Below are 13,582 nucleotides of genomic sequence, written 5' to 3'. Positions count from 1 at the left end.
TATTTTCTCCGATTAATGCTCCAGTGAAGGACCTTAGGTTTTCTTTTATTCGTTCAGGGGCGTCACTGGCCGAGCCAATATTTATTACCCATCCCTAATTGCCCTTGAATTGAGTGGCTGGTTGGGCCATTTCAGAGGGCATTTAAGAGTCAACCACATTGCTGTGGGTCTGGATAACATGTAGGTCAGACCAGGTGAGGGTGGTAGATTTCCTTCCCTAACGGACATGAGTGAATTTTTACACCAATCAACAACGATTTCATAGTCATCATTAGACATTTACTTCCAGATTTGTATTGAAATCAAATTTCACCATCTGCTGTGCTGGGATTCGAACCCTAATCCCCAGAGCATTACCCTGGGCTTCTGTCCACTGTCCCACTGCCTCCACTGCATTTAGATGATACGGGTGCTATACAAATGCAAGTTAGTGTTATTCTTCCAGTCCTTTTCAAATCCTTCTATCAGGTCTGGTCTAAGTGAAGGTGACTGAGGAGGAGAGATTCCAGAGAGGTTCCTGCTACATGGTTGCTGCAGGCAGGGTCCAGTCTGGTTCAGCTTCTGCCTGGTACCGCCTCACGGTGGGTTGGGCAGAACTGAGGCAGCCAGATTTCTCCCCAGTGTTTATTGTCTTGGGGGGACGGAGCTGGCCCACAAAACTGGTGACGGTGGTACAAAAGCAGATGGGTCGCGTGCTAGACTGACTGGCACCAACATCCATCTTTACCCAGGTGGCTCTGATTCTGCCACCCTGCTGGCATTTGAAGAACATATGAATGAGGGGCAGGAGTAGGCCACTCGGCCCCTCAAGCCTGCTCTGCCATTCGGTAAGATCATGGCTGATCTGATTTTCACCTCCACGCCACCTTCCCACCTACCCCGGTAATATTTCACCCCCTTGTTAATTAAGACTCTATCTAGCTCTGCCTTTAAAAATATTCAAAGATTCTACTTCCACTGCCTTTTGAGGAAGAAAGTTCCAAAGATCAACTTAATACGGCGTAGGTCCATTCAAAAGTCTGATGGCATCAGGGAAGAAGCTGTTCTTGAGTCGGTTGGTACGTGACCTGACTTTTGTGTCTTTTTCCCGATAGAAGAAGGTGGAAGAGTATGTCTCTCTTTGAGGCAACCTTGAGGTTGCTGCAAAGCATTTGGACATCACAGATGGCTTAAGGCAGAAACTAAATGACTGAATGACCTTTCCCTGCCCCTCACCCACATTGCTGCCTCTATCTGTCACCACAACAGCTTCAACACCTGGCCAGAATCCAGCGATGTGGAGATGCCGGCGTTGGACTGGGGTAAACACAGTAAGAAGTCTCACAACACCACGTTAAAGTCCAACAGGTTTATTTGGTAGCAAAAGCCACAAGCTTTCGGAGCGCTGCTCCTTCATCAGGTGAGTGGGAGTTCTGTTCACAAACAGGGTATATAAAGACACAAACTCAATTTACAAAATAATGGTTGGAATGCGAGTCTTACAGGTAATCAAGTCTTAAAGGTACAGACAATGTGAATGGAGAGAGCGTTAAGCACAGGTTAAAGAGATGTGTATTGTCTCCAGACAGGACAGTTAGTGAGATTTTGCAAGCCCAGGCGAGTCGTGGGGGTTACAGATAGTGTGACATGAACCCAAGATCCCGGTTGAGGCCGTCCTCGTGTGTGCGGAACTTGGCTATCAGTCTCTGCTCAGTGACTCTGCGCTGTCGTGTGTTGTGAAGGCCTGTTGGGGAACACTTCAGCGCTCACGGGCATTCGGCCTCTGACCTTCGGGTAAGCGTTCTCCAAGGCGGCCTTCATGACACACGGCAACGCAGAGTCACTGAGCAGAGACTGATAACCAAGTTCCGCACACATGAGGACGACCTCAACTGGGATCTTGGATTCATGTCACACTATCTGTAACCCCTACGACTTGCCTGGGCTTGCAAAATCTCACTAACTGTCCTGTCTGGAGACAATACACATCTCTTTAACCTGTGCTTAACGATCTCTCCACTCACATTGTCTGTACCTTTAAGATTTGATTACCTGTAAAGACTCGCATCCAACCATTATTTTGTAAATTGAGTTTGTGTCTTTATATGCCCTGTTTGTGAACAGAACTCCCACTCACCTGATGAAGGGGCAGCGCTCCGAAATCTGGTAGCTTGTGGTACCAAATAAACCTGTTGGACTTTAACCTGGTGTTGTGAGACTTCTTACAGAATCCAGCGACCATTTGCTTTATATTGACAACGGCCATTATTCTCTCAACTCTTCCCACTTATGTAGGCGGCACGGTAGCACAGTGGTTAGCACTGCTGCTTCACAGCTCCAGAGTCCTGGGTTCGATTCCCGGCTCGGGTCACTGTCTGTGTGGAGTTTGCACATTCTCCTCGTGTCTGCGTGGGTTTCCTCCGGGTGCTCCGGTTTCCTCCCACAGTCCAAAGATGTGCGAGTTAGGTTGATTGGCCAGGTTAGAAATTGCCCCTTAGAGTCCTGAGATGTGTAGGTTGGAGGGATTAGCGGGTAAATATGTGGGGGTAGGGCCTGGGTGGGATTGTGGTCGGTGCAGACTCGATGGGCCGAATGGCCTCCTTCTGCACTGTAGGGTTTCTATTTCTATGATGTATAAAGCTAGATTTTCATTCTTCTATCCACCTTATTTCCATCCCTCTTCTCTTCAAGGCTGGCGTGCAGATTTCAAACATCAAAATGGAGACATTTGAAAAGCCACGGGTATATGGCGATCGATCAACGTGTCATCCAGCCAATAGTAAGAGCCTGGGGGCAAGGGGCAGGTGAAGGTGAGAGGTCATGTGACAGCTCCTGGGGTGTGTCCAACCAGAGCTGGCAACTCTCATAGAATCCCTACAGTGCAGAAGGAGGCCATTCAGCCCATCAAGTCCATACCGATCACAATCCCACCCAGGCCCCATTCCCTGACATCCCACATATTTACCCTGTTAATCCCCTGACAATTTAGCATCGCCAATCAGCCTAACCCGCACATCTTTGCATTATGGGAGGAAACCAGAGCACCTGGAGGAAACCCACGCAGACACGGGGAGAATGCGCAAACTCCGTACAGACAGTGACCCGAGGCTAGAATTGAACCCGGGTCCCTGGCGCTGTGAGGCAGCAGTGCTAACCACTGTGCCGCCCCATTTCCGAGATGGTCAAAAGATGTCATCAGCCATGACAGTGACAGAAAGGTAGTGACAACTCCTTTGGAGACTTCAGGAGGGTGGGCGTGGATAGAGGAGGAAGGACAAAATTTCACACAGATTTTTCTACCCTCACCCCCAGGCCCAGTTTATATTTGACGGAAAAGGGAAATGTGAAAACTGAGGCATTTGAACTAATTGTTAGGAACTTGTTGGACATTTAAACCCCCCCCCCCCCAACTCCCCCCTGGCTGGGGTAATTCTCCTTCACCTCTCTGCTATCCCACCCCGATTCCTATTCTTCATCTCAGAACCTAGACCAGTCAGCCCCCATAGGGTTGAACACTGCAGCCAAGTCCAATTGTATCCCGTTGCCCATGCAGGCGAGAATGTCTAGATGGAAACAGGAGTGGGAACTCTGCTTTTGGGTTTTCCCCCTCCCAAGTCCAATGGTACTGAGGCCAACAGTGGAACCATGACAGCTGCACCCTGCATGGACCACCGATTGAACCAGCGACCACAGATCTCACCCGAGCACTGCAATCAGTAACAAAGCCATCAAGGGCAAGGTAGCTAGTTTTTCTTATTATACAAGCGTCTCATATTACAGGATATTTATATATTAATTCTTTTTGCATGTACAGAAGAGATTTTTCAAAGTTAAGGTGCCAAAGTAAATGGCCAAGCTACCTCTAGGATGAAAGATTAATAATATAAATCAGATATCACTGAAGATAAAACTCAGCACCTCATCAGGAGTGTAGAAACAATTAAAACCCTCAACAATCCCCTCCCTGAGCTGGCCAGTACCTCATGGGGATCACAAGCCAAGACTCTAAGGACCTCTGCTCTTGCCATCATGTACCCAACCGCCAAATACTGCGCACCAGTATGGTACAAATCTGCCCACACCAAACTTACCGATGTGCAACTCAACTCAACAATGGCCATAATTACAGGTACTCTGGGACTAACTCACTTCCCCTGGCTCCCAGTCCTGAGCAACGTTGTCTCCACACCATCCTCACCCCCAATTATCTGCAGGGTAATTGCAGCGGGCAAGCTACTGGGGGAAGGACGTCTACTCTAACCCAAGCCTGCCCTTATTCAATGACCTCCTCAACCCATCGGCAGTATGCTTTCCTTCATGCCATCCCATCTGACTGCACCCACCATGCTGAGGAATAAGAGCTGAAGATCTATGACAGGAGGATTGGCACGAGTGAACATTCGCCACAAATCACTCTCTCGTTGTAGTCCCTTCTGCTTGGTAATTGGCACTGATCTCCTACAGAGATGCTGGGCCTATTTAAACTGTTTCTGGACTGGCCAAGGTCTCTGTGCAGCCATCCAACATTAGTGTGACCAGCAAGGCCATCCAGGCTGCATCTAAACATCAACGCAATTGTTGAGGAGTGTGGGCTGATTAAACTTGAAGGTGGGATTAAAGGACTCCATCTAGCCACTGACAAGCCTGCCTCTGTGCCGAAAACAAAACAAATAGATGAAGATGCTGTCAGCTGTGACTCAGTTCGCAACCCTCTTGAAGGATGTGGGACTGGGTCTCACTCCCCAGCCTGCAATGCACCGAGGGAGTGCTGCACTGCTGGACAAGATGTTAAATCTAGGCCCTGTCTGCTCTCTCGGGTGGATGGAGAAGAAGGAGGGCCGACTGGAATCTTCCACCCACGCCTGATTCTCCGTGACACCATCAGGAAAGCACGCCAACGCCAAACACGTTTGGAACAGCGTGGCGCGCAGAGGTCGGGGCTCACCTGAACAATGCCAGAGGCTGCCTCCGGAGTTCAGGATGGAGATCTCCTGCAACCCTGGATCCCGGAACACCACAGCAGTGGGCGGGGGAGCGTCTACCGATGGACCTTCCAGATTCAGTGGTGGGAGTTTTCCCGTCCCGCCCGCTACGGGAAACGTTGTGGGCAGGGGGGGCGGACCGGGCAAATGTCCATTGACCTCGGGTGAGATTTTCCAGTTTCGGGGTGAGCGCGGCCGGAAAATCCCGCCCAGTGTCCTGGAAAGGGTCCATTCTCCAGCCTCTGAATGTTCCCAGAGATCTACCATCTTCACTTCAGCAGTGGGACAGTGAGGTTGGGCGCCTTTTCAATATGGGGCCTGGACATGACGGTGGGACACACACCAGCGAGTGTGCCGCACCACAGAATATGGCGCAAAGCACCTGGCTGCATAAATAATGAGGTGGGGTGCTGGGGAATATGGCGTGTTCTCCCACGAGCCTCCATGGCGGGAAACAATCCACATTCCTGTCCCCTCCACGGGACTTAATCCCAGATGGGAGATTTTCACCCTCCATCTTTGCTCCATATCCCTTCATACCTCTTGTACAACAAAATTCCATCAATCTCAGCTATAAAAATAATAACTGATCTGGCACCAACAGCCATTTGTGGAAGAGAGTTCCAAACCTCTATCACTTTTTTTTCTGCGTACAAGTGTTTTGTAGGGTGGCACATGGCAGCCCCCTGTTGCCTCACAGGGACCCGGGTTCGATTCCTGCCTCGGGTCACTGTCCGTGCAGAGTCTGTACTTTCTCCCCGTGTCTGCGTGGGTTTCCTCCGGGTGCTCCGGTTTCCTCTCACAGTCCGAAAGACGTGTTGGTTAAGTGCATTGGCCGTGCTAAATTCTCCCTCAGTGTACCCAAACGGGTGCCGGAGTGTGGCGGCTAGGGGATTTTCACAGTAACTTCATTGCAGTGTTAATGTAAGCCTACCTGTGACACTAATAAATAAACTTTAAACTTTTCCGAATGTGGCTCAAGAAGGGCTAATCTTTAATATTTCGATAGTGTCCTCTGGCTCCCCAAATAAATTTCGATCTACCCCATCGGTCTCCCTTAGCAACTTGAAAGCTGTGCTCAAATCTTGACTTTTTGAATTCCAGGGACTACAATCCCAGTTGACGGGAGAATGCTATATTGAAGCAAGTTTTTCTAATCATTTTTACAAAAAAAACCAAATAGATGCTACAATTACAGGGAAGAGTAATGATGAGGTAGATGAAGATTATGTAAAACATTGTGAGGGAATTCTATTAAACAGTATGAGAAGCTGAGAAATTCATATTAAATATAAACATTTGCCACAAGTGATCTTCCAATAGAAAAACGTGCTTTCAAATCACCCGAATTAAGGGCTGTTTCGAGGCGAGGAGCTAATTTTTTAAATTCAGTTTTCAGACAGGGGAGTCAGGACTCTTCTGCGGTTCGGTGGGATTTTGATATCCTCTTGCAGACCACTGCAAAGGGAGCTGTGAGCAGCCACGGGAAGCTTCAGCTGACAGCTAACTTCGACGTGGCACTCGGACTAGTGGGTTTGGCTGGGGGAGGGGGAGATAGGGGAGGGCACCGCTCCAGCTCTCCACCAAAGACAGGAGTAAAACAGACTAAACCTGTCACCAGAGGACACGCAGGTCCCCGGGGCAGGCAACACCTCAACACCAAAACTGGCAAATGTCAAAGATTGACCACAATGTACCCACTTTTCAGCTGATGCTCAGAGAGGGAGAGAGAGCTCAAACTTTAAAATCAAAGTTAACACCATTCTTCAGGTGCAGCAGGGCCTGCGAGTCTTCACATCAAGTGAAAACTAGACAAAGGAATCTTCTCAATCTAACCTTCACTGCCGACTTCTACAGTAGTTCTGAGCACTGCTAAACCAGAGTAAAATCAATATCGTCCTTTGGCCCACAAGTTATTACCTCCCCTTTGCCAGGCAGAGTGGGTTCGTAAGAGCTTTGAAATGGGAGACAGATCCATCCCCTAAGACTCCCACCCCTCACTATAAGGTTTCAGAACTAAAGTGCACAAATAAGCAGGATGTGAGCTGCCAGGAGAATCCTTTAAGATTCGGCCTCCGTGGGATTTCAGAAACAAAAAAATGCAGACTGTTATTTTAAGCCGCTGTTAATCGCAGAAAGGCCCGAATCAGAGATGCAGGAGCTGGTCTGGGTGAGAGTAGGGTTTGTAGGGCAAGTTTCCACTCAGAGGGGGAAGGCACGGTGGTTAGAATTACCTTGAAGTAAGCCATTTGGAGATAGTTGTAAGGGGTCCTCTTCTGAAACTCCAGCAGCAGCTCCTCGGAGATCTGATACATGGAGTAGGGCCCCAGTTTGTCTCCCTCACACTCCTTCAGGCAGTTGGCCTTCCTCAGCACCGAATTGAAGAAGTTTGTGTCAAAGAAGAATTCCTGTCCGCTGCTGGAGATGACAAAGCCCGTCTGGTTGTTGCAGAGGGTCCAGCAGTGCACCTTTACCCGCCGTAGGGTGACTTGGTTCTTGAGTGCCCGCTCCATGTTAATGATCACCCCTTGCCAGTCGTCTAGGTAATACGCCTCCACCGCCGCGCTGAACAGGCGGTCGTACGGCTCCAGCGGGGCATGGCGTGGCTCCCGCTGTTGGGCCCTGTTCCCTGCAGCCAAGATGAGCAGGAGGAAGATAGAGCAGGGGGCCATGTCTGTGGTGGAGAGAAGGGGAGGGAGAGAGTGAGAGAAAGAGAGAGAGGGAGAGACAGAGGCACCGCAGCCTTATGAGGCACAGGGGTAAGGATGCAATTTGAACTGGAGAGAATGCTTCCTCCCTGAGGGAGGAGTCTGGGCCTGTCTCCTCCTTGCAGCCAGTCAGTCACAAGTGCTCACAAACTCTTTAGAAACTTGTAAGTTGGAATGTTTATGCGCTACAGTCAACATTAAGCTTAAAGCAGAGAGAGGGCAGAGTTTCCTGAAATCTGGGGGGACAACAAAAGGACTCACCGAAAAACTGAGCAAAAATCACAACAGTCTTCGCCCTCTAGCTCTGATTTTGTTGGGGGTGGGGGGACGGGCTGCAGTTCGACATATTTCTATCCACACATTGGAATCTTGTGGCCTCCCCTTCCTCCTGCTCTGCCCCTTGCTGTCCAACTCCCACTCTGCAAAAGGCACCGGGATATTTGACCATTTTAAAAGGCGCCTTTGTAAAGTGCAAGTTGTTTAAAAGGACTCAAGGCTGCTTCACCCCAAAACTCAAGTCGCTCTAGACAGTACCCCGGGGAGATTCCCTCGCTCTCCTCAGATTTACCGGGAGTTCTGGACTCCAGCTGTGAACAATGATGGAGGTGAAAGTGTGTTCAAAAATAAAAATGAATGTACAAATCGGGAAGGCAGGAATTTCTATCCTCCGATCACATTTTCTTTGATGTAGCAAAGCTTGGAAGGAATTGGGGGATTCTTTGCTTACGTCCACTTGACGGAATCTAAAATGATCCTTATGTATCATTGTGGCACTAAATAGATTGAGGAACATTTTTACTTAAACATAACATTTGACTATTCAATCTCCCCTGGCCTGAGCTATAAGGGGATCCTGTCTCTGAAAACATTTGGTTTTTATGTGTGTGTGTGTGCGCTCACTGGCGATGGGGGGAGGGGAGGCTGGAGACATCCATAGAGAGCTGGAAAAAGTAACCCTTTCATTACCATCCTGAACCACCAAAATTTGGCTTTTACCAAACGTGCACGGTGGTACGGTTCAGGCCGGCAACAGTTCAGGATCGTCCTGGCACCCGCAGGAATTAAACATTATCCTCCTGGTCACGGTGAGAAATTGTGAAGGATAAAAATCATTTTCTTTGATCGCTATCATTTATCAGTCTTAAAATATTAAAGGTGGGGAATAAAGGTTGTTTTAACCAGTTGGGACAGTTGGTTGATGAGGCGTCATGCAATATAACATCCAGGAGTGAATCCGAGGAGAACTGGGAGCCCCAAGTATCATGTACCTATCTTTAACACTGGGCGTCCGGAAGATTTGGCCTGTGAGGAGATCCTATTGGCTCCATAACATCCAGAGCATCTTAAGACTTGGGGCGGAATTTTATGGCCTCGCTCGAGCGAGACTGGAAATTCCTGCCTGAGATCAAACGGACATTTCCATTGTCCGCCCCTTGCCCGCTCCGATTCCATGGCGGACAGGGCGGTAGAATTCCAGCATTGATGTTTTATCATTCTGCCTTGCCATTGAATGGTGGCACTGAGGTCAACACTGCTGCCCCACAGTGCCAGGGACCCGGGTGGGGTAACTGTGTGGAGTCTGCACGTTTTCCCTGTGTCTGCGTGGGTTTCCTCCGGGTACTCCGGTTTCCTCCCACAGTCCGAAAGACCTGCTGTTTGGGTGCATTTTCTTTTTGGATTCAATACATTATTTTATTCTATAGAGGTTTGCTACTTGTCTCATGCACGAGTTACAGCCCACCCAAGGTGGGGAGATGCTGAAGTTCCGCAGAATTTCAATGTTCTTTGTCATTCTCTAGTGATGTCCTCCATTCTTCTTGAGAGAAAACAGGGCATATTCAACACCCAGAGCCACAACAAAAGCTGCAAATCCCCACTTGAAGCCTCGAAAGAAGATATCGCTGAAGGCAATCGGTTTAGCAAAGCCTCCACTGAACCGCCAGGCCTCATTGTGGGCCCAGGGGTCCCCGAGGCCCCGCCGCCGCAGCCTCTCCTGGGTGGCCTCCAGTGGGATCCCCGCCGCGCTCCAGCTCCGGGGGTCCGGCAGCTCCGGCCCGGATCCCATGGTGACAGTGACCTCCAACTGACCCGGAAAGCGGAAGTAATAACCATTGGCCATGCTAAATTCTCCCTCAGTGTACCTGAACAGGCGCCGGAGTGTGGCAACTAGGGTACCTTCACAGTAACTTCATTGCAGTGCTAATGTAAGCCTACTTGTGACACTAATAAATAAACCTTGTGGAATTTTAATTAAAATTAGTAGTTAAAGGGGTGAGATGATTATTTTACGCATCGAGTTGTGCTGATCTGGAACGCTCTGCCTGAAAGGGCAGTGGAGGCAGATTCACCTGTAACATTGAAAATGGAATTGGATAAACTCTCGAACAGGAGAAAATTTACAGGACCATGAAAAGGGGGCTGGGTATCGGGACTCATTGGCACAGGGTCAAATAGCCTCTTTGGGGAGTGCATCATTCTGTCAGGCAATAAGTGGAGAAACAAAGTGGATATCGGAATGTGAAGTAATGATTTGATTTGATTTATTATTGCACGTGTATCAGCATACAGTGAAAAGTATTGTTTCTTGCGTACTATACAAAGCATACCGTTCATAGAGAAGGAAGGGAGAGGGTGCAGAATGTCCTGTTACAGTCATAGCTAGGGTGTAGAGAAGGATCAGCTCAATGCAGGGTAAGAGATTGAAATAGAGCATTATTAGAGAGTTAAAAAGAGTTAGAATAAAGACTTAGAAGCACAGAACGAGAGTAAAAGATAGAATTAGAGGGTATGCTGGGCACAGCTTACAGAAGTTGCCTTGCTTCAGTGCCATCTTAGATCAGTTTTGGTGGTGAGAGAAATAGGGCCAGTTTGGTTGAAGGGATAGTGATTTAATGGCATATTTCAAAACGATTGTTCAAAAGTTTACATTTTCTGCAGAGACCTGGGAGTTCATGTGCACGGATCCTTGAAGTTGGCAAGACATATTGAGAGTATAATTAGCAAACCATGTGGGCATCTTGAGTTTCATGAAGAGAGGCGTTGAGTTCATAAACAAGGAAGCTATGCTGAACTTTTATAAAAGATCTGGTTGGGCCACAATTAGGGAACTATGTCCCGTTCTGGTCACCAACGTGATAGTGAGGGTGTGAGAATGCAGAGGCGATTTATCAGCCTTGTTCCTGGGATAAGTGGGCCCCTAGCTTCAAGGCTAGCTGTGATAGTGTGGGCAGCTCGGTGGCACAGTGGTTAGCACTGCTGTCTCACAGCGACTAGGATCCGGGTTCAATTCCAACCTTGGGTGACTGTATGGAGTTTGTACGTTCTCCCCGTGTCTACATGGGTCTCCTCCGGGTGCTCCGGTCTCCTCCCACGCTTCAAAGACGTGAAGATTAGGTGGATTGGCCATGCTAAATTAAGTTTATTTATTCGTCATAAGTAAACTTACATTAACACCGCAATGAAGTTACTGTGAAATTCCCCTAGTTGCCACAGTCCAGTGCCTGTTCAGGTCAATTCACCTAACCGGCATATCTTTCAGAATGTGGGAGAAAACCGGAGCACCCGGAGGAAACCCACGCAGACACGGGGAGAACGTGCAAACTCCACACAGACAGTGACCCAAGCCGGGAATCAACCCGGGTCCCTGGCGCTGTGAAACAGCAGTGCTAACCACTGTGCTACTGTGCCTTTTACCCTTAGTGTTCCAAGATGTGTAGGTTGGGGGATTAGCGGGCAAATATGTGGGGTTACGGGGATAGGGCCTGGGTGGGATGGTCTGTTAGTGAGTTGGTGCAGATTCGATGGGCCAAATGGCCTCCTTCTGCACTGTAGGGATTATATGGCAACCCCCATGAGGTTCATGGGGAATCATTGATTGATCTCCGTGTGGGGCATGTTGAGTATCAGTTCTCCTGATAACAGTCAGTGGCCTGCCCAGCTGGAACTCATAACCTGAGCCTTTTATAAGGCAGGCCCAGGACTGGGCCTGCTGAATGTTAGTCCCAGGCAGGAACTAACGTGTCTACACCACGGTAGTGTTTTTACTTTGCATTCTGAAATGAACAATTTTCCTTTCCAGTCGAGCTTCCTGAGTCATTACAATTAGGTTGGAGAAGCTGAGGTTGTCCTTTGTCAAGTAAAGATTGAGGGGAGATTTGATAAGGGTCTACAAGATAATGACAGGTTTAGATAAGATAGACAAAAAATAAGCTATTCCCATTGACAGCACTAAAGGACACACATCTAAAGTTTTTGGGCAAATAATTAGACCGTTATCTGGAAAGGAAGAATGTGCAAAGTTACCTGGAGAAGACAGGGAAAATGGCACCAGATTAATCCTACAGAGAGCTGGCACACAAATGACAGGGCTGAATGGCCTCATTCTGTGCTGTGTCCATTCTGTGTGGTAAGGACCTGGAACTCGCTGCCTGTGAGGCTGCTGGAAGTGGAGGCAATCAATGATTTTGAAAGGAAACTGGATAGGACTTGAGGGAGACAGAGTTACAGGGTTAAAACTGGGCTGCCGTAGAGAGCCATGATGTGGAGATGTCAGCGTTGGACTGGGATGGGCACAGTAAGAAATCTCATAACACCAGGTTAAAGTCCAACAGGTTTATTTGCATCACGAGCTTTCGGAGCGCTGCCCCTTCATCAGGTGAGTCACCTGATGAAGGAGCAACACTCCAAAAGCTTGTGATTCATAATAAACCTGTTGGACTTTAACCTGGTGTTGTGAGACTACTTATTGTACAGAGAACCGGCAGAGACTCAATGGGCCAAGTGATCTTTTGTGTTGCAATGATTCTGAAAGAAACACAGTGTTCGAGGAGAAAACAGCAGATGAAATGGAGTAAGAGATAAAGGGACCAAGGGATTTGGTGGGGGGAGGGGGATCAGAATATTGAATTTGATGATTAGCCATGATCATAATAAATAGCGGAGCAGGCTCGAAGGGCCGAATGGCCTCCTCCTGCTTCTATTTTCTAAGTTTTATGTTGCTAATCAGCCAGCTCTTCCTATCCTGATCACAATCAAGAACAAAAAACAGAGGAAAGTACAGCACAGGAACAGGCCATTCGGCCCTCCAAACCCGTGCCGATCATGATGCTCGAGCTAAACTAAAACAAACCCTTCTGTCCTTACTCGGTCTGTATCCCTCTATTCCCTTCCTATTTATGTACCCATCCAGATGCCTCTTAAACGTTGTTAATGTGCCTGTTTCCACCACCTCCTCTGGCAGTGAGTTCCAAACACCCACCACTCTCTGCGTGAAAAACTTCCCCCGCACTTTTCCTCTCTCACCTTGAATCGGCTGGAACCTGCAGCAGAGTGAGTGTTTGTGTGGACAGTATTGTGCCCAATGATGATGCTTGCCACAGTTGAATAGACTGCTCAGACTCATTTTCAAAGCTCACGGGTGAGGCAGAGCCATTAAAGCGCAGGATTGTCGGGGAAAAGCAAGAAAAAACATTCCTCTAAAGCTGAATTTCAGATATATTAAAAAATCAGCGAACCGAAAAACTGGGCGGAATGAGCTTTAAACAGTTCCAGAAAGAATCCGATTAGCCAATAGCCAGTCCAGGTACCGAGAGAGTGCTGCACTGTCAGAGAGACCTGGGCGGGAGAATAAACCCTTACCCTGTCTGCTCCCTCAGGTGGTGCAGAAGATCCCGGGGTGCTGCCTACGCAGCCGAGCAGTGCTGATCTCCCTGTTGCCCAGGCCGATATTTATCCCACCCCCAACTACACCAAGACAAATTCTCCTGTCATCACCTTATTGCAGCCTGTGGAATCTTGCTGTGCGCAAGTGGATCTCCAGGCTTCCTGCATTATCACAGTGACTGGGGTCGATTTAACTCAGTAGGTTCGTGACGCAGAACGACGCCAACAGCGTGGGTTCAATTCCCCGTACCA

General features: G+C 48.6%; 1 protein-coding gene across 2 annotated transcripts in view; it reads right to left on the bottom strand.

Moving 5' to 3' along the window:
* The window catches only part of p3h1 (prolyl 3-hydroxylase 1), a 52,831-nt gene extending 44,763 nt beyond the window's left edge, over positions 1–8,068 (bottom strand). Inside the window, exons 1-2 of one of the 2 annotated variants that reach the window (XM_078239075.1) lie at positions 7,931–8,068; positions 7,196–7,635 (exon numbers count right to left, since the gene is read on the bottom strand). In XM_078239075.1, coding sequence (XP_078095201.1) covers positions 7,196–7,633 — 438 coding nt within the window. In that variant the 5' untranslated portion in view covers positions 7,634–7,635; positions 7,931–8,068. Of the gene's footprint in view, positions 1–7,195; positions 7,713–7,930 lie in introns of those variants that run through there. The other variant, XM_078239076.1, reaches the window with a different exon arrangement.
* Positions 8,069–13,582: the final 5,514 nt, after the last annotated feature.

Source organism: Mustelus asterias, chromosome 22, assembly GCF_964213995.1.
Source record: "Mustelus asterias chromosome 22, sMusAst1.hap1.1, whole genome shotgun sequence".
Classification (NCBI taxonomy): domain Eukaryota; kingdom Metazoa; phylum Chordata; class Chondrichthyes; order Carcharhiniformes; family Triakidae; genus Mustelus; species Mustelus asterias.
This window is presented reverse-complemented; position numbering and strand designations above follow the sequence as displayed.